General features: G+C 38.8%; 1 protein-coding gene across 1 annotated transcript; it reads left to right on the forward strand.

Annotated features, from left to right (window-relative positions):
- Nucleotides 1-289: 289 nt before the first annotated feature.
- SLC40A1 (solute carrier family 40 member 1) lies at nt 290-20,266 on the forward strand (the record flags this gene model as incomplete). The annotated part of the gene is given in 8 exon segments (XM_080690242.1): nt 290-340; nt 826-882; nt 5,340-5,499; nt 7,625-7,740; nt 8,736-8,862; nt 16,042-16,287; nt 16,996-17,649; nt 19,953-20,266. Coding segments are annotated over 8 exon segments (1,725 nt in total).
- Nucleotides 20,267-21,201: the final 935 nt, after the last annotated feature.

Below are 21,201 nucleotides of genomic sequence, written 5' to 3' on the forward strand. Positions count from 1 at the left end.
TCTTCCGCGGCCGGTCGAGCCTCCCACCCGGTGCCATAAGGCTTTGCCTTTCCAACTTCAGCTACAGTGTTAGCTAAGTTTGGAAAGAAGACCAGAAGAAGACCCGCGGGGAGCTTTCCTTCTGTTGGTGGCTGCGATCGGCGTTGGGGTCTTGTTTTTGGACAAGGTGTTTGTGCTTTTAGCGGTGCTATCTCCAGTTCCTTGCACTCCGGTTAACGAGCACCTCGAGCGGGGCGGCGGCCGCAGCAGCAGCTAGAGCCTGAGCCAGCGGGGGACAGGGCCTGGCGTCATGACCAGGGCAGGGGACCAACGCCGCCAGGAAGGATGCTGCGGTGAGCTGTGTGGACCCAGCGAGGGTGAAGCGCAGGTGGCACCGCGCAGGTCTGGGAGGGGTGTGGCTCCCGGGTTGACTCCAGCTCGGATCCCGCAAAGGGAGAAAGGAATTCAGCCTCTGAAAAGGGTTTTTTTAAATTATTTTTTTTCCACGGAGGCAAAGGGAGGGGGTAGGTTGGTCATTTTGGATGGTCTTGCCTTTAAAAAAATGAAGTTAAAGGATGTTGAAACAGGAGTTTCATCGCCGAGTGTGAGGTTATGCAGTTATTGACCAATAGCTTATGTAGAATCTTAAGTGAATGATATGAAGTAAAATGAATGCATCCGTTCCTGGGTGATTTGGCATAATGTCCAGGATTTGTCTCATAAAGTAGTTTTTCATAATCATGTTTTAATAAGACCCAAAGAATAAGCATTCTAACTTCTGCTCATTCAAGCGACTAAATATGCTTTTGATCTCCACCCCGTTTGTCTTTTGCAGGATCCTTAGGAAACTACCTGACATCTGCAAAGTTCCTTCTCTACCTTGGACATTCTCTCTCTACTTGGGTGAGGATGTACAATAATTCTCGTAGTATATCTGCACAGTTTCTTGTTTACTTTCATTCCAGTCGGTTGCAGTAAGCTCATTTCCAGTTTTGTCATGCATTTAAGAAGTCATCCGAAGACACTTGTTTTAATGAGAAAGTTATTTTCATCAAAGATATTTCTTATGGGTGTTAGCAAATGCTGTTAGATTATTAAGTTATCATACTTTAGATCAACAACTCTCCAAAGACAGGATCAACAAGAACAGTAATACATACGTTATTTTCATATTGCGTTATTAAGCTTGGTAAATGTTAATATATGCTACGAAGAATGGAGGATGTTTCATGTATTCTATTCTTTCACATTTTAAGATATTTTTTGTTTTCATCTTTTAAAGCTGAGTTCTAGCATGCAGCACTATGAAACAGTACAATTGTGGGGTGACTGACTTAAGCAATTAATAGCATTCTAAGATACATGTATACATGATTCCAACATCAGTGGTCCTTAAAACTGTTATCTGTGGCTACATAATATGTAGCTATCACAAGCTTTAAAAAAAAAAAAAAAAAAACACCCTCCAGTGAAAATCAGCAACTCTTTCATGCGTTTCCCTCTGACTTCCTATGTGGTTTTAAAGGAATCTCAATATTTCTGTTGGTTGATGAGGTCTTGCTAAGTTGCTTAGGCTAGCCTGGAAATGGTGATCCTCCTGTTTCAGCCTCCCGCATACTGGGATGAGGGCACATACCACCTGGGTTCTATAATCAATTCTCCTTAAAAAAAAAAAGAATAAATATCAGACTATTTAGAATTAAACAATCATTTTTATTGTTTAAAAACTATAAATCTGTTGAAAAGTTATAAATATATAATTCTGCGCATGCCTCATAAATAAGGAGAAAGAATTTAGAGAGTAAACTTATGTTAATATCAATGCATTTATTATTTATTTATTTTTGATACTGGGGATTGAACCCAGGGGTACTGTACCTCTGAGTTACACCCCTAATCTATTTTATTTTGAAATAGGGTCTTGCTAAGTTGCCAAAGGTCTTGCCAAATTGCTGAGGCTAGCCTTGAATCTCTGATCCTCCTGTTTCAGCCTCCCAAGCACTGGGATTAGGATACCAGTGACACACCATGTGTAACTAATTTCTTTTTAAGTTACAACTTATATTGGGTCATCCATAGTACATGAATGGAAACCACTGTATGAAGATATCTATACTGTATGCCCTGGGGAAATTATTAAGCGAGGTCACTGGCTCTCTAGGAACTCGTTCACATAGGACTTTTTAGAGAAGCAGCTCCTATCTCCTCCAGACTTATGCAGGGATGACTCTGCAAATTCATGTAAACAAAGTTGAGTTGGTGTGAGTCTGTTTCAATTCCTAGAGCCAGTGAGTCTAAGCAGAAACCCAGTGAAACAACCTTTAGTAAACCTAAGCTAATAGTTTGCTCTTCCAATTTAGTTCACTAAGTATTAAAAAAAAAAAGACCAATAGCAAGTAATAGAGGTAATATCTGGAATCCTCCGCTTGTGGTCTGCACCTAAATCCTAGAAAAACAAAGTGCCTCCTTTCCCAATACTGATTACATTTAAGGGTCATGTGACCTCTGGTTGATAGATAGGTGTCACATCTGCCAAAAACATGAGTGGATCTGTAGTTGTGCCCGGAGGAATTTTTTTGTCAAGGATTTTTAAAAGATGTTCCGGAAGAAAGGTGATAGATACTTGTGTAAACCCTACAGCAAACTCCTGGAAAACTACAGGAGTTCTTGTGAGAAAGTTGCTTTAAAAAAAACAAGACCAACTTCCTTCTCACTGCATAGGAGTACTAAAGTGAACGGCACCTCCAGACGATTCCACTTTTTGTGCTTTATCTCTGTGAGGCACACTTACTTTCTTACAACAAAACATGTGCATGCGTATAAATATGTATACGCATACATACGCATATGTATTTATCCATTTCCCTTCTAAGCCTACCAAATCCTGAATTCCTATACGTGGAATGCAAGGGCATTAAAATAGAAGGTAGAAGGTTATCTCAATTTTGGGGGGGTTTATGTGGAGTTGAATGCTTTTTATTTCTGACTTCATTTCTGCCAGCGGATCAATACATTTTGCCTCATACTATTCACCATACAAAATAGTAAGAAGTAGATTTTGTTGTTAGAGTTTATAATATGATTTTTTATGGCATTTTAAAAAAAAGAAATCACACAAAAAAAATAGCAGTGTAAAGCAATGAAAACGAGGAGCCAGCTGCTTATATTTTATGTCATTATCCACAGACTGTCTCCATGGCCACCTCAGTGGGTCTGCGTTTTCCCAGCCCTTACTTCCTGCAGCCTCATATCTGTGCGTGTAGAGGTCTCTGACGCCACTTCAGATAACTCCAGCTTCTGGCCCCATCCTATGTTATTTTTCTTCTTACTGTCACCTGACCTATGCTAGATGGCTTTGGTGTCTGCTCAGTGGAATGCGAGCTGCATGGAAACATGGATGTTATTTTTGTACACTACCCAAGCTCTAGTGTCCTCAGTGGCGTCGCAGACATAGTAGCTGCTCCATAGGTGTTTATTAAGTGGATTAATGACTGTGGCCATTCATTGTCAGATCCAGTGAGGGTAGGTAGGCGTGTCAACAGACCTTTAAAGCATGGTGAGAGCTCACAGGAGGGCAGGAACTGGAAGCACGGAAGGAAGAGATGGTCTTCAAGTAAGGAAGGCATGGGTGGGTACTTGGTCAGTGTTTACTTAGACTTTACCCAATTCTTGAGCTTTTGTGAGCACAGAATCTATTGCTTCTTAAAACATAACCCTGTGAAAATTGGGGTAACTAGAGTAGTTTCCACCTCATCCCAAAAGGTCCTAGTGTTAATTTTGAATTATGCCTCAAAATTACATTCATAACCTTTTACACTGTGATTTCTCTGCCTTTGCTCTATTGATGTTTGGGACAGAAAATTTCTTTTTTGTGTAGGACTGTCTTGTGCATTGTAGATTCCAGTAGTCCCCCCCCCCAACTCTTCCTACAGTTGGGACACCCCAGAATAGCTCTAGATATTAACAAACGACTCCCAGGAGGTAAAATCACCCCCAGTTGAAACCTACTGGTCAACATGAAATTTATTATAAATTATGTCTAGCTTCGTCAACTTAAATTTTGAATGTTTATGATTGTTGTCTTGAGCTGGGTGTGGTGTTGCATACCTATAATCCTAGTACTTGGGGAGGCTAAGACAAGAGGACTACAGGTTTAAGGCCAGCCTCATCAACTTAGTGAAACCCTATTTCAAAATAAAAAATAAAATAGATCTAGGGGTGTGGCTTATAGGTAGAACAAACCTGGGTGAAATACGTAGTACCACCAAATAAGTAAATAAATAAATAAATAAATAATTGTTTTGGCTTTATTACTATATTTAAATAATTTGACCAACTATGATAGTAATTGGCTTCTAATAAATGAGATTGTTATGAGGATGTTGATAGATTGGGGAATATCTAAGAGTGTAAGTATTCCACATAAGGTCAAGTCTGTAAGGAACTCAGCTGGACAATTTAGAGTCCTGTAGTGATTTCTAGAGACAGAGGTTATGGTAGAATATTGTCTTTCTTAACAGGAATCTTAGAAGTCAGATATGGAGCTTAAAATCTAATAATAAAGTTCCTTATAGATTTCCTATATGCTAATTTACCTGACTCATTTCAAATTTTCTATTAAACTTACACTACATTTTATAGCAAGGAGCTGTAGAATTCACTGTACACTCTGGATCTATGTGAAGAAACAACAGTTTTTTTTTCCATTTCAAAACTCCTCTGAATTAAAATAGTAAAATAACTATTTATATATTTAAGTTTATTTAGACATCTTTGTTGATGAGGTGCCAGAATTTGCCCCTATTGATCTGTGGTTCTATGACTTTGAAACTTGTGAAACAGGACATGCGGTTTAGAATGTTAGAAGTGAGAGACTAGAGATCATGTAACCCATTCCTATAACTTTGCAAGTTGGAAGCTGGCTTTATTTTTAACATTCAGGGTATACAAGTGTTTATAAACTATGGTGTAATTTAATTCTCATTTAATAGCAACTACCTTATTCCTCTCAAACCAAGATAGGCAAATTCCATGCCTGAGGAATAATCTGGCACACAAGAGAAAATATTTTTGTCTCAAGAGCCCATCTTTGATCTAAAAACTGCTTTCTTGTGGAATAATAAAAATGTGGTTCATTAATGTCATGCTTTTTCATGTTTATAGTTACTGGGCATGAATATTTTTCATTGTGTTGGGACGAACAGATTAAACATCTGCCCAGTATTTAATCCGTAGAGTAACTATTGACTTTCAGTCTTCTGATACAGGCAGCAAGTGTGCTTTTGATAAGAAAACAACTTCCCAAGTACAATGGACTAAAAACTAAAAACATTTCATCAATGTATTTTCTCTTGTTCAAGGGAGATCGGATGTGGCACTTTGCAGTGTCTGTGTTCCTGGTAGAGCTGTATGGACATAGCCTCCTCTTGACGGCAGTCTATGGGCTGGTGGTGGCTGGCTCTGTGCTGCTGCTGGGAGCCATCATTGGTGACTGGGTGGATAAGAATGCCAGGCTTAAAGGTGAGTGTGCTTACATCACAAATCCCCTGTATTCATCAGACAAGCCCCTGAGCTTCCTCTGTAACAAAAGGAACCACAAACTAAGAGAACAATCACTGTGGCTAACCATTGAGCATTAGCACGCCACACCTGAGGGCTGGGGATTCAGTGGCCACACCTCTGGACCCAGAGTCCTGAGGCTCCTGAATAAAGCTGGAAATGCCAGGATGTTGACCGGATAGATTTTTTTTTTTTTTTGGCAGTTCATAAATTTTAGATGTTAATGCTTAACACTGTAGCCACTTTCTGCGAACCATGTTAAACATTAAAAGTTTGCTTAACTCTGGCATCTTTTCTAACTGTGACTTGCAGTGTAGTCTCTTGAGTGAGGTGTTCCTGGGACAGATAGTTTTAGCATCTGTCCTCAGAGTTACTGCATTTTATCTAAAGGTGTGTGTAAAGGACTTAACTAAATATTGACTCAAGGAAGAATAGCTGAGCCTGGAGCACAAGGAGTTGAATTGCAACCTTCAAGGGGAAAAGAAATAGTAATAATATGTTGACATTTATTCTAGAGCATTAAGTCTCAAATCATTGTTTTATACAGAAAAGAGAGAAAGCGACTGGGCAGTTTTGTTATTTAGGATATTAAAGCAAGGTGGAACATCATTCAGGGTAAAAATTTCTTTAATTGTTCAATTGATAATATCAAGATCTAACCATGTCAGTCTCACATGGTTGGGGAAAGATGAGGTATCATCTGTTTCTTTAGTTCAGGATGACTGCTCCTAGATACAGAGCAACAGGATTGCCAAATTCTAGAACTTGATAACATCAGTAAGATGGTCCAGATGGATATGTTCCTGTTTCATGAATGTTAGTATACCAGAACACATATAGAAAAAAAGTTCTGTGTCCTTGAGGAAAAATTTACATTATTTAAAATTTCAGTTATTTACATTATTATAGTTAGAAAAATAGGAATGTTATACATATGACCCTTGTATCTTGTAACTGTTGAGCACTGCAATAATAGGTTAGAATGTTAAGTTGGATGAAGATGAGTGTGGACACAGAGCAGTTTTCCACTTGTCCTGTGTGATCCACTCATTTGTGTCTCTAGGTTGAGCTCATCACTTTGCTTTCTGTGTTTCCGTGAGGCTTTGTTAGTGCCTCTGTTATTGCACTTACATGGTTATAATTATCTGTTCACATATCTTTCTTCTGGTCTGTGCATCCTGAAAGCTAAGAAACTCATCCAGGTGATATTTGATCCTTAGGAGTGAATGAATGAGTTCTATGTTGGGATTTTATTTTAGGCTGCTTTCAGAAGAGCAGTTTGTTTTGCAAAAAAGTCTTTAATATGACTTATAAGCATGGTGAGAGCTTTACTCTCCTGGATAGCAACAGCTGTAATTATACCTTAGATATTTCAAAGTGCTTTCATGAGTATTTTATTTGAGCATCATCATGATCCCATAAAGTAAGGAAGACAAGTACTACCATCCTCAGACACAGGCATAAGACATTAAGTATCCTGCTGTAGATCATCTACCCAGTGAGTGGCAAAGACTCCTGGGTATCCTTACCTGGCCTTCTTCCTGTACTTCATCTTTATAAAAGCCACACTTGAAGAGAGTCAGCATTTTCTCTGATGGAAGGTGTACTTAGAATTGTATACATGGCAAATAGTATTATTATGACAAAGTATTTCAGTGCTGCTTTACTCTTGATAACTTTTTGCATGTTTTACCTATTTGCCCATCCCCTCTTATCAGATTAAGCCTGCCATGTGGGAGGTTATGGATTCCATAACTTCCTCCTTAACCCTTTTTCCCCTATGGTTCTGGAGATTGAAACCAGGGCCTTACACATGCAACACCTTAACCTCCTACCTGTTCTCATTTCATCTTAAGTAACAAAGGGCTGAGAGAGGATCTTATCTATGTAATAGTTCTGTTTGTGACAGTAAACTTGCAAGAGAATAAATTAAATGAAAAACAACTAACAACAGAAGACCGTGGGTACCGCATTTTGTCCTCAGATTTTACTGACCAATGAAATCAGCTCTGATCTGCTGGGTTATACTGGGAATACTTGAGGCAGAACTTACAACAGCCTGATTTTGCTGCTCCCTCTCCTACAGTGGCCCAGACTTCCCTGATAGTACAGAATGTTTCGGTCATCCTGTGTGGAATCATCCTGATGCTGGTTTTCTTACATAAACATGAGCTTCTGAACATGTACCATGGATGGGTTCTTGTAAGTTCTCAATGAAATTGTTGATGGTAGAAAATTGAATATCTGGTAGTGGTAAAGATGAAAGCCCTTTAAAGCTAGGGAGTGTCTTTTTCCGCAAATGTGATCTTTTAATATTAATTTCTCTGTCCACTATATTATCTCTTATAGTTTGTTGTTGCTGTTTTGCCCATAACAGACACCCCATAAATATTGTTTGAATTTATGTCCTATTATTTTTAATGACACTTCTAAGAGTTTACCATGTAATTAAGCTTTTAGTTTTTAGCATTATTCTGCAAGTTGTTCACACTCTATGAAAGATTGTATCTATATATGTGTATATTAATTAGCCATAATTGTGTTCCTTAAAAATAATTGTTGTTTTGGGGGGAGAATATCATTTATATAAATTCTCATAGGATGATTTTATGATAGCTTGTTGGGAAAGAGGAGAAGGATGGGATGTGGTGGGAAACAATGAATTTGGTGTCACTATTAAAACTTTTTTATTTATTTAGTCTGGTACTATAGAATTTCAAAGCCAGGCAGGATATTAGAAAGCTTCAAGCCTATTCCCTTCATTTTTTTTTAATGACAAAAGTGGGACAAAATAAGGTTGGTTAGAAGTTTCAGAACTTTGATTTCTAAATAAAAGTCTTTTTAGTTCTCTTCAGTGTCTTTTCAAAGAAGATGTTTGTGGGAGAAATGTTAAAAGCCACCCATGTGGTATCATTTTCTAATAACTATGTTGCGTTTATCTTTACATGACTATTATAATTTTATATTATACATTCTATAGATAATATAGTGTAGAACACTATTAAGTTCTTTAACTCAACCACTGGCATTTGATTGCTTAATTTATACAAAGCAAAATTAGTTCTTATACATAAAACTAAAATAAAATTGTATTGTTTTGTCATCAAAGATCATTTTAAATAACATTGTACAGTGAAGTAGATAAACAGTGTGGTAAGCTGACATTTCTAACTCATCCTTTTCTTATAATTCCTTAGACTTCCTGCTATATTTTGATCATAACAGTTGCAAATGTTGCAAATCTGGCTAGTACTGCTACTGCAATCACAATCCAGAGGGACTGGATTGTTGTTGTTGCAGGAGAAGACAGAAGCAAGTTAGCAGGTAATTTGCTTTTTTTTTTTTTTTCGATTAAAGGGGTATGTTAGGATTCACTTTAAGTCATTATAGTAATAAATGAGGCTAGAAGCCTTTTTGTTTTTGTTCTGTGTGTGTTTTAAGAACAATAAATTGAAGGCATAGTTTTTCCTTTTACTATATTGCCAGTCTTATTGCTATGATTTATCTAACTATTGTGAAGTTAATTTATATGATGGTTTATTATTTTATTCTGTGTACACTTGGTAAACAAGAGCATCTTTTTTGAACTTTTTCATTTTCTCTCTCTTCTTTTTATTTTAAAATTCTGTTAACTGTTTCTGAATATTTAATACTTATAACAATTAAAATCTGTTTTAAGGCTGTCTCTAAATCTATTTTGAGACAGTGTTTTAGCATTCAAGTCTATGGATATCACTACTGATACTTAAGGATCATACTATGGATATTATTTTTCTCCATATAATATGGAAACAACTTAATTCTAGGAGAGACTCTAGAGGTTAGTTCCATCTACTTTAAAGTTAGAATTTATAACTTTATAATATTATAGAGGATGTAATATAATTGCTTTTAAAATACTAAAAAAGAAAAATTTGGGCATGGTAGCACATGCCTGTAATTCTAGTACTTAGGAAGCTGAGATAGGAGAATCATAGGTTTGAGACTAACCTCAGCAGTTTAGTGAGATTTTATCTAGCAAGACTGTGTTTCAAAATTAAAAATAGAGCTGAGTGTGTGGCTCAGAAGTAAAGTACCCTGAGTTCAATCCCCAGTACCAATAATAATAATGGTAATAAAAAAGGACAAAATGCAGTTTTTCTAAAGCTTATAATCCTAGTTCATTGGAAACATAAACGAGTGGCTGAAGAAAGACTGAGGAGTGCGTACAAAGCAACATGTCCCACAACATCAGTATTACTTGGGCTCAGAATACCTGCCCGCACTTGATATTCTCTGCTTTCCTCTCTTATAACACACACAGACACAAATTGGAAAGATAATTACTCAGGGTAGAGGGGGAAGGCTATACCTGCCTACCGGTTAGATCAGGTGCTAGTCATTAAGATAATGAGTATCACAAACACATTGCCTAACCCTCCTGACAGACAAGAAGACCATTCTTGATCACTCAAGTGGCTGATCCCAGGACACAGAAGGCCAGACTATGTGCTAGGCTTAGCAAGCAGCTTTGTTTGACTGTGAAGAAAGATAGGTGTTGAATGAAAGAGAGCAAAGTCTGTGGGCGGTCTAGAAGAAGAATTTGCTTGAATCATCTCTTTGTGGTAGCAGGATTGTAATTCAGATAGAAAACTGCAGTGAGATTAGAGCTTTGTGTGTGCCTGGGGATTAAATTCAGAAATATTCTACCTCCAAGCTACATCCCTAGCCTTATTTGATTTTTAAATTTAAAACAGGGTCTCACTAAGTTATTGAGATCTTTGAGATCCTCCTTTTCAGCCTCTCAACCACTGAGATTACAGGCTTGTGCCACCACTCCAGGTTTCTGTGATGATTTATAGTAAGGAATAATTCCACATCTCTTTTTGTCACACTGACCTAGAAAATAAGGCACCATATTTGTTTACTATCTTAACATTTTCTTTTTTGTTGTTGTTGGTGGTGGTGCAAAAGTAGGGGTTGAATACAGGGCCATTCTATCTCCAAGCTATACCCCCAGCCCTATTTTTTAGTCTTTATTTTGAAGCAGGATCTCACTAAATTGCTGAGAGCCTCAGTAAGTAGCTGAGGTTGGCCATGAACCTGTGATCCTCTTGTCTCAGCCTTCCAAGTACTGGGATTACAAACGTGCACCACCACGTTTGACTTAACATTCTTTCAAACATGTAAAATATGTTCATGTTTTAAAATTTAAGGTGTCCAAAAAGATACATTTTGAAGATGTATTACTTCTCTATTTGTTAGAATATATTGTAGGGGCAGGAAAGATGGATAATAAATTATCTTCTTTCCGATCTTGGAATTTCTTAACTTGTTTTGATTTTCTAAAGTCTGTTTTAAAAAGACTACTCTGTAAAATGGCTGTTAAAAAGAAAGTTACCCTGAGTCCTCAACTGGCCCTAGTACATCAATAACAAATACAAAGAATACCACATAACTTGGAGGGCTCTTTCTCAATGTCATGTGATGTCCAGGAACAACAACAACAAAAATATTCCTCCTCTTTCCCTCTTTATATTATGAATTATTGCAGCGTGGAAGAGTCAAGGTCACAGAGTCTTTTCTCTAGCTTCCTGGAGCTTCTCAAGGCTGGAAAGGAAGCGAGCTGTCTGTTGAACCCTTGTCCACTCTAAGCTAACTTTTAGTAAGCCAGGGTCTTTGCCATCCAGCCAGCAGTGCAGGATGATAAACTAGTGAAGGAAAGCCTGCACGTTGGCTTCCCCCACATTTTAACCTCAGCGTTTGTGTTAATTAGGAACGGAAGTTCAAAACAGGATTCAGAAATTTCTTTAGTTCTGAGGGTCAGCAAAAGTCTTACCATGGAGTTCAGATGTCTTTTTGGCCATAAGGCAGAGTTAAAGGAGAACAAAAAAAGGCGAATAAAGAAAGAGCGGGAGAGAGAGAAGGGGTAAAGTCGAGTTAGTGAGGGGCATCCGGCTGCTGCCTGACCTTCCTGTGAGGCTGTGTATCCTCGGACACACTGACTCCCATCAGAGTGATGTGTGTTTCTGTGGACTGATATTTTAAGTTGCTGGCAAAGACTGTTAGAAAACCAGACAGGAGAGTGGGCTGGGAAGGCTTCTGCTATGTATGCTATGTAGGGTGTGTGTGTGTGTAGGGGACGGGGTATGCTGATAAGGAGTAAAGATTGTGAGCTTAGTGTTAATTGCGCCTATTCCTCATCCCAGCATTTCTTGATTTCAGAGATGGCTTTAAAATTGGAAGCTGTATAATTGAGGGTAAAGAACGGGAGAAACCATCTAGATAGAATCTCCACAAAAGGCATTGCTTGCGACACACATACTGTTAATCTGTTAAACTAAGTTTTCAGGTCCTTAATTTGTTATTTTATTGAAGTATTTTCTATACCACAAAAGTTTTAACAGATTACTCGTTGAAGTTCACTTTGTTTCTCTAGACTTTATTCCACCATTTTCCTTATTTTCTTCTTTGTTTTCTTTGTGATCACTCTTTATTAATATCTTCTGAGGTTTTTCCTGTCAGCCATCCTAAAGAAAAATGGGCTGTTTAGTTCAGCTCAAGCACGGGCAAATAAATTTCACATTTCAACTCTAGTGATTAAAAAGTGACTTCATACTTGAGGTAGACAAACCTACCATTAGCTCAGCAAATTTTTTTTGGAAAATTATTCTTCTATGAGATGTAATGTACCCTTCATAATAAAGGTAGTTATTTAATGTCATGTTCCATGCTACAGCATACCCCCAAATAGTTAAATCAAAACCAGATGAACACACTCATTACTTCATATGAGAAAAATATAAATTTGTGAAGAGCAGATGTTTGCACATTTAGAAGATCAAATCTAGCCAGCTAAGGTAGTGCATTCTGTAATCTCAGTATTTGAGAGGCTGAGACAGGAGGATTGTAGGTTCGAGGACAGCCTCAGCAAGTAGTGAGACTCTCATCAACCTAGCAAGACTGATTCAAAATAAAAATAAAATAGGGCTTGGGGTGTAGCTTGGAGGTAGAAAGCCTTTGTGAGTCAATCACCAGTTAACCCCCCTCCAAAAGAAGATGAATTATTTTCCTAGGTTGTTCCCAGTAAAATAATTAGGTCTTCTTAAAAATTATTTTATTTATTCTCCTTCAGGGAAATAAAAGCTATTTTCTAATATTACACTGTACTGACACCTGAATATTATTAACTTCCTTACTATCATATAAAGAACTAAAACTAGTGACTTTGGAAAGCTCCATGAACACTGGAGAACTGAGGTAGTGAAACAGATGATAAATTTTAACTAAAATAATTGTTGTTGTAATGGAGCTTTAAGATCCCACTGTATCTTTTCTTTAGTTCTTAGCTTTTTGGTTTCACATTATTGAGTTATTTGGGTCAGTTCCACGCTTCTCGATTGGCATACGGGTTGGGATCTTATTAGTGGGACAGATGGAAGTTAGATAAGCCTCAGCTGAGACAGCCATGCTTAAGAGCCTTTGCCTTTCAAGTGAAAGGTGAAGTTTGTCAAAGTTCCCCTGTTATCTCGTAAGCATTATGCACTCAGAGGACTAATGAGGAGGCAATTGAAGACCAGAAAGAACTAGGGGAAGAATAAAGGCAATTTTCTGTTAATCTACTCATTAGTCACATATTGCTTTTCCCTTAGTGACCCAAATGATTGCTAAAGACTTAACTCATTAATTTTTACTCTGCTCTCTGAGATAGGGAATGAGCAAGTAGGTAATTTTCTCGATTTCCTCCCCTTTATTCATCTTGTCCTCTGAGACTTTGACACAGCTAGGTCAGACTCTAGATCTTGTCATCAGCACTAAATCCTCCCCTTCCACAGTCTCCGTCTTGGCCATCCAGGTCTTGAATCACCAGCTCCCATCTTCCCAGCTCCCTCTTTCACTACCCCAGCCAGCAGTCCTCCAACCCGGTTGCACTTACCAGTTTTTAATTCCACTGTTTTCTTACCAGCCTTCTTACTCTTGTCTCCTTTTCTTACTCATTTTGACTCCCAGGGTCATCTGTGACCCTCTGAGCGCTTCCTAAGATGTACCCCCCACCCCCGCTGGCCCCTCTCCTTTGTCACTTTCACTCTATGCGAGCCTGATTAAATCCAGCTCTCTACAGTAGAACATGACTAGAGAAAATTCAGGGCTCTGCTCAGGGTCCTCACTTGAAGTTGGTAAATAAAGGGTGGAAGTTGGCCCCGTCACAAGCTGGGTGACCAAACTGTTTTCTCTGCTCCCTTTCTTCTCTCACTTTGCTCAAGGGATGTTTCGTATTCTCTCCTCTACCCATGCACATTCTGGACCTTCTTCCTCTTCCCTTTCTCCGATGCTCTTGCTTTATATTTTATTCATACGGTAGAAGAGAGGAGAAGACGGGTTCCTTGTGTTTCCACCACTACTTTCCCTCTCTGTGACTGAATCTGTGTGTTCCTGACCTCCACTCACTTTCCTGCAGACGGGTCATTTGGGCTCCTGAGAGCAACTCTTCCACTCACAGCGTATGTTCAGATTCCATCCCTTCTCACCTACTGTGTCATTCCGTCAGTGTGTTAACATGCTCTAAGTTTGCTCTTATTCAAAATCCCTGTTTTTACCACACTTTTTCCTTTGCCACCCCATCTCTTTCCCCCACCCCCTTCAACAGAACAGCAAAAGGAGACTTGCTTTTCCATATGGCATGGAGACCCCATTCACACGGTGTTCCAGGGGGTGTCGCACAGTGAAAATACAATCTAAATGGTTTGTCCCGGAGAAAACAATTTTAACCAATCCTTCTGTTTCCATCTCTACTCTACTTGAGTTTCTGTAACTGTTCCCGTGTTTCCTCTTAATGCTCATCTTTCTTGATCTACCAGCAGCTTTTGACACAGTTGAATTCTCCTTCCCTCTTAGAACACTGTCACCTCTTGACTTCCAGGACTCTAAATTCCCCTGGGTTTCCTCCTCTTTTTGCCAGTTCCCTCTCATCTTCTTGGCAGCTGAACACTGGTGTGCCCAGTGCTCAGTCCCCAGACATTGTCTTTTCTCAGTTGACACATACTCACTTGTGATCCCAGCTAGCCTCACTCCTTTGAAAGTCAACAAGCTGATGTCTTCCAAATCCGGCTCATATCTTTTTCCTAGACTCTAGCTTCATATATTTAACTGTCTGCCTCTTGACATGGTGTGCACGTGTGTGAGTGTGTGTGTGTGTGTGTGTGTGTGTGTGTGTGTGTGTGTGTGATACTGGGGATTGAGCCCAGGGGCATTCTACCTCTGAAATATACCCCTATCCCTATATTTTTATTTTGAAACAAGGTCTCACTAAATTATTGAGGGAAATTTGGTAAGTTGCTTGACATGGCCTCTTGAATGTCAGTAGACTAAGAAAATCAACTTTAAAAACAAACACCTATTTTTTTATGTCAAACCTGTTTCCTTTGGCATCTTTCATGTTTCAGTAAATGGAAGCTTAGGAAAAGCAGAAACAAAACCAAACAATGTTTAGAGTCATTCTGAATTCCTCCCTTTCTCTCACACACCACGTTTAATCTTCTAGCAAGTCCTCCTGTAACACAGTTCTGTTTCTCCACATTTGACTCTTAACCACCCTGGTCTGCCCTGCTCCCTATCTTCCATGTGTCTCCTTGCCACTGCTCTTGTGTATCACCTTCTTCATGCTCTCCCTACATTCTTTGCTCAACCCAGGAGCCAAAATGAACATTTAAAAATGTGCCCTGTCTGTCTCTCAAAGGTTTCCTGCCCTTCCAGGATTGGGCGCGTCTCCCCTCACTCTCTGGCCTCATCTCTCCGGCTCAGCTCTGCCCGTGTCCATGCTGGACCCCTCACACTTGGGGCCTGGTCCTCCCTTCCTATAATACTTGCATTTCCTTGGGCTGGAATTTCCTTTTTAGTGATACCCACATGGCTCCTTTGCTGCTTTCCACTTTAGGTCTTTGATATGGTCCCTCCCCCTCCTTTTTTTTTTTTCTTTAAATGAGTCCTTCTCTGGTCTCTCCCTATTTAGAACTTTCCCCTCCAAGACCTTTTGTACTGTTTATATCTCCATGGTATTTAGTGAAAATCTAACATGCACCAAGTATGTGTGTGTATGTACGTGTCATGTGTATATGTGTGTGTGCGTGTTTGTGTGTATGTATATATCACCTACTTATTGACATATTGTCTTTCTTTTCCTATGAGAATGTAAACTTTATAAAGACAAGGAAAGATACTACTTGTATTTCTCTACCAAGTTGGAAATGGTGCCTTTCTTATAGGCATTTAATAAATATCTATTGGAAAAAAATGAATATAAAGTCACTATTGTATTCATTTTTAAAACATTAGACTAATATAAACAAATTCAGTGACTTGATCCAAACAACATCTGTTTTTCTAGAAAATGGTTTGCTTAGAGGGCTTTTAGAAATCTGCGTTTTAGAAATCTGAATTCTTGGTACACACTTTGTACTACATGCACGGGCAGTCTGCCTTTGACAGGTTTGGACTCTTACCTGCTTCTTCCACCTGCCCCTGTAGATATGAATGCCACCATCCGAAGGATTGACCAGTTGACCAACATCTTGGCCCCCATGGCTGTCGGCCAGATCATGACGTTTGGCTCCCCAGTCATCGGCTGTGGCTTCATTTCCGGCTGGAACTTGGTGTCCATGTGTGTGGAGTACTTTCTACTCTGGAAGGTTTACCAGAAAACCCCTGCTCTGGCTGTGAAAGCTACTCTTAAAGGAGAGGAAGCTGAACTGAAACAGCTGAATGTGCACAAAGGTAAACTGGACACTGATGGAGATCAAAACCATTTTGACTTATGTGAGATTTTATTCCCAGTGAAGGTTTCCATGAGGTTAAATTTATCCCTTTGGTAAGGTGAGGCGAAACTCAAATTTTTAAGGTCCTGGGAATTGAGTCTAGGTTGACGCTGAAGGAGCCAAGACTCTTTTTCTCACTGTGAGAAGTCAGTGCAGAGAGGCAGTTAGATTAAGCAAAGTTGAGTCATAGATATGGGCAGAGAGTAGGTAAAAACAAAACAGTAGAAATCTCCTGGAGTTGCTTAGGGTGTTATGTGGCCCTTTGTAAGAAAAATGGAAGGGAGTGGGGATGTGGAGAAGGCAGTTGCCTAAGAGGGGAAGCTGGGCTCCTGGATAAATGGAATCTACGCAGGTGTAGAAGGCAAGATGCTGCAGTTTTTGCAGTTTTCCCAGATAATGTTTTATTGTATTTTATCTGATATGCTTTTCTGCTATTTACTTTGGTGAGACTATAATTTCTAAGAGAAAGAAAAAGAGCAATGTTATTTCGTTTAAGTAATAAAAATGGTACTTGGAAATTGTTACATGCATGGCCTCAATTCTTAGATTATTAGTAAAAAAATAATTTAGTAACTAAGAAAAAGAAAAATTATGAAGATAATTGGCTTTTTCTTTCCATGGTCTTCACCCCCCCCAAAAAAAAAATAACGATACATTTTATTAACAGATACTGAGCCAAAACCACTGGAGGGAACTCATCTAATTGGCGAGAAAGACCCCAATGTCCATGAGCTTGAACATAAGCAAGAGCCCACCTGTGCCTCCCAGATGGCTGAGCCCTTCCGCACGTTCCGCGATGGATGGGTCTCCTACTACAACCAGCCGGTGTTCCTGGCTGGCATGGGGCTTGCTTTCCTTTATATGACTGTCCTGGGCTTTGACTGCATCACCACAGGGTACGCCTACACTCAGGGACTCAGCGGTTCCATCCTCAGTATTTTGATGGGAGCATCAGCTATCACCGGCATAATGGGAACTGTGGCGTTTACTTGGCTACGTAGAAAATGTGGCCTGATCCGCACTGGTATGCTCTCAGGATGGGCACAGCTTTCCTGTTTGATCCTGTGTGTGATCTCCGTGTTCATGCCCGGAAGCCCTCTGGATTTGTCTGTTTCTCCTTTTGAAGATATCCGTTCTAGGTTCATGCAAGGAGAGCCACTGTCCACAACTACCAAAATACCTGAAACCACCATCTTTACAACTGAAACGCACATATCAAACGGGTCTGATACCGCTATTCCTATTCCAGAGATGAGCCCTAACTCCATGCCCATAATCTCTGTCAGCCTGTTGTTCGCAGGCGTCATTGCTGCTAGAATCGGTAAGAGATATCTCCTTGTATATTCATGAATTAAATATCTCTTTGGAAAGTTGATACAAAGCGTTCATCCACAAGTGATCTGAACTATATCCTAGATGTTAATTTAATGAAATTCAACTATTTATGTAGAATCCAGTCTTTAAACATGAACTTTTTATTTTAATAGTTTTAAAAAACTATGTGTATGCATATATATATATATATATATATATATATATATATATATACATACATACATACATACATACATATACATAAAACATCTGTAGGGCTTTATTTTTTTTCTTTGGTGCTGGGAATTGAACCCAGGACCTTGTGTGTGTTATGCAAGGGCTCTGCCTCCCCCCACCCCACACACACACATGATAGCCCTCCAAATTAGTATATTAAGTATTACTTTTTATTGTTGTGTTGGGGATCAAATCCAGGGCCTCTGCTTGATAGACAAGTATTCTACTCCTGAGATATACTCCCAGCCCTTAAGTGATATTCTGCAAATGTAATTTAATTTTTAAATGACATTAGCTATAATAATTATACTTTCATCTAGTAATGTAGAATTTTTATATTGCTATAACTCTACCCAAAGAACTATAATTTAAAGAATATTTCTAGGGGTTAACATAAAAGAGAGTGATTTTGGTTTTCTCTTTTAAAGACATGGTATCAAAACAAAAATCCTTCAAAGGTCCTCTCTGGCTGATATATGTTTATTATATAATTTGCCACACAAATGGATTTATAGCTCTGGAAGGAAAGATAATGGAAAGATTTCTTACAAAGCAAAACTTAAGCAGCCATTAATAGATTACTAATAAGTATTTCTGAATTTGTTCCTGAAATGAAACCATATTTATCTTATAATACAAAGCTGCTCATTAATTTATCAAAGACATTAATATTCAAGCGAGACAGCTTTATTATAAGGCTATAGAATCCAAGCAGTCAATGTGACTATGGTTTAAAGTTTCATTACTCTTTAACCATAAGGATGCATTAGGTATTTATATATTTAGATACTGGGGGATCAGTCCAGAGGTGTTCCATCTTTAGGCTAACTTTCCAGGCCTCTTTTTTTTTGTGTGTGGTATGGAGGATGGAACACAGGGGCATCTACCTCCAAGCTACACCCCCAGCCATATTTTATTCTTTTATTTTGAAACAGGATCTCACTAGGTTGCCAAGGCTGTCAGTGACCCTCCTTTTTCAGCCTTCCAAGTACTGGGGTTACAAGTGTGTGCCACTATACCTAGCTACTTTTTATTTTATTTATTTACTTATTTATTTATTTATTTATTTATTTATTTACTGTGTGTGTGTGTGTGTGTGTGTGTGTGTGTGTGTGTGTGTGTTACTAGGAGGGGAACCCAGGGGCTTTCTACCTCCGGGCTATACTCCCAGATCTATTTTATACTTTATTTTCTCACTAAGTTGCTGAGAGCTTCACTAAGTAGCTGAGGCTGGCTTCGAACCTGTGAAATCCTCCTGTCTCAGCCTCCCAAGCACAGGGATTACAAGTGTGTGCCACCACGCCCAGCTCTCCTTTGTATTTTTTATGTTGAAACAGGATCTTGCTAGGTTACTGAGGATCTAGCTAACTTGCTCAGGCTGGCTTCTAACCTGTGACATTCCTCTCTCAGCCTCCCAAGTACTGGAATTCTAGGTATGCACCACCATAACTGGCTTGTATTTTTAAACTTTAAAAATCCTAGAACATAAGTACTAGGATTTATGTCCTTGATTTCAGAGTTTTACTTTTGTAGTATAAATAATCACAGAAAAACAGAACTAAAAAGCTTGTAGATTAGATTCATTTTTGTCTGGTAGCTGTTAAAGCTATTTCTTGAGCTCATGCATAACCCAATATTAATGAAAAGAAATATCTTAAGGTAAGGCTACGATTAATTCTTATGTGCTCATACAGTAACTTAAAGACAGTAGGAAGCTGGGTGTGGTGGCGCACACTTGTAATCCCAGCATTTGGGAGGGTGAGACAGGAGGATTGCACAGGTTTGAAGCCAGCCTCAGCTACTTAGTGAGGCCCTTTGCAACTCAGTGAGACCCTGTTTCCAAATAAAGAATAAAAAATAGGGCTGGCAGTGTCGCTTGGAGGTAGAATGCCTCTCAGTTCCATTCGCAGTAACACACACACACACACACACACACACACACACACACACACACACACGACAGTAGGGCCCAAAATGTATATTTTGCAAATGTCAATATATTTTTTCTATAAATCTGAAATGGATGGCTATAAATTGAAATTCAGGCTTTAAACAATATCTTTTATCTTATAGGTCTTTGGTCCTTTGATTTAACTGTGACACAGTTGCTGCAAGAAAATGTAATCGAATCTGAAAGAGGTGTAATAAACGGTGTACAGAACTCCATGAACTATCTCCTCGACCTTCTGCATTTCATCATGGTCATCCTGGCTCCGAACCCTGAGGCTTTTGGCTTGCTTGTGTTGATTTCAGTCTCCTTTGTGGCAATGGGCCACCTTATGTATTTCCGATTTGCCCAGAAAACTCTGGGCAACCAGCTCTTTGTTTGTGGTCCTGATGAAAAGGAAGTCTCAGATGAGAATCAAGCCAATACATCTGTTGTGTAAAACAGATTAATTGTTGCTGTCCCTGTTACTAGATTGTCTAGAGCACGTGTGCTTATTTTGTACTTCAGAATTCCAATAAATGCCTGAGTATTCCCCTCCGGTTTACTGCAGCTGTGCCTTGAGGACAAAGGGCTACTTAGGAAACCTAAGTGAGCAGAAATAAGCTGGTTAATTTCCCTTACATTTAGCCATGGAAAAAAATAGGAAAATAAAAAGTCAGATCAAGCATGGGGAGACTGTAGCGATAAAACTCAATTCCTCCTACTATGAGTAGATAAAATTTTACTCAAAACAATGCTTAATCACGTAAATTTAATTTTCCTTTGGTGGTATTTATTTTCTATTATGGAGTTCGGATAAATGCATTTTGTCCCCCTAAAATTCACAAATGCTGAAGTCCAACTATTTTACTTTGTTAAAAATCCTAATTCTTAGTTATGGTATAAAAACAAGTAAGTTCTCCAAGTATGAAGATTATAGTTTCATAACCAGTATTATCTTTATTGATCCTCTTGATCTTAAGGGATTTAATGTATGTGGAAGAATGAAACACTTAACCAGAATTCTCTAATAAGGCTTATGGTTTAACCTTCAAGAGCACCTTTGTATTTTTATTATCAGGTAGGGCAAAATATTGTATTAAGCATTTGTACCTCTTCATAAAATAAAATGGCTATCATATAAGCTGCAGGTAGAAGCAAAGCTGTAAGGTAGATTCATAAAGCAGTGATAAAGACTTTGTATATGTCAGTAGTTTGGCCATAGATGTTGCAGCGAAGAGCTACAGGCAAGGGGGAGACTCCAAGTTAGCGGGTTGGCACTATCATCGATGATATCTGTCTTAGAATATGAGAGAATAAGCCTCCCGCCTGGCAAGGTACATGATGAGAGAAAGCCCTCACCTGGAAAGGTTTTGTTTTAGAAATCATCTGATT

Source organism: Muscardinus avellanarius (genome assembly GCF_963383645.1).
Source record: "Muscardinus avellanarius genome assembly, chromosome: 2".
NCBI lineage: Eukaryota > Metazoa > Chordata > Mammalia > Rodentia > Gliridae > Muscardinus > Muscardinus avellanarius.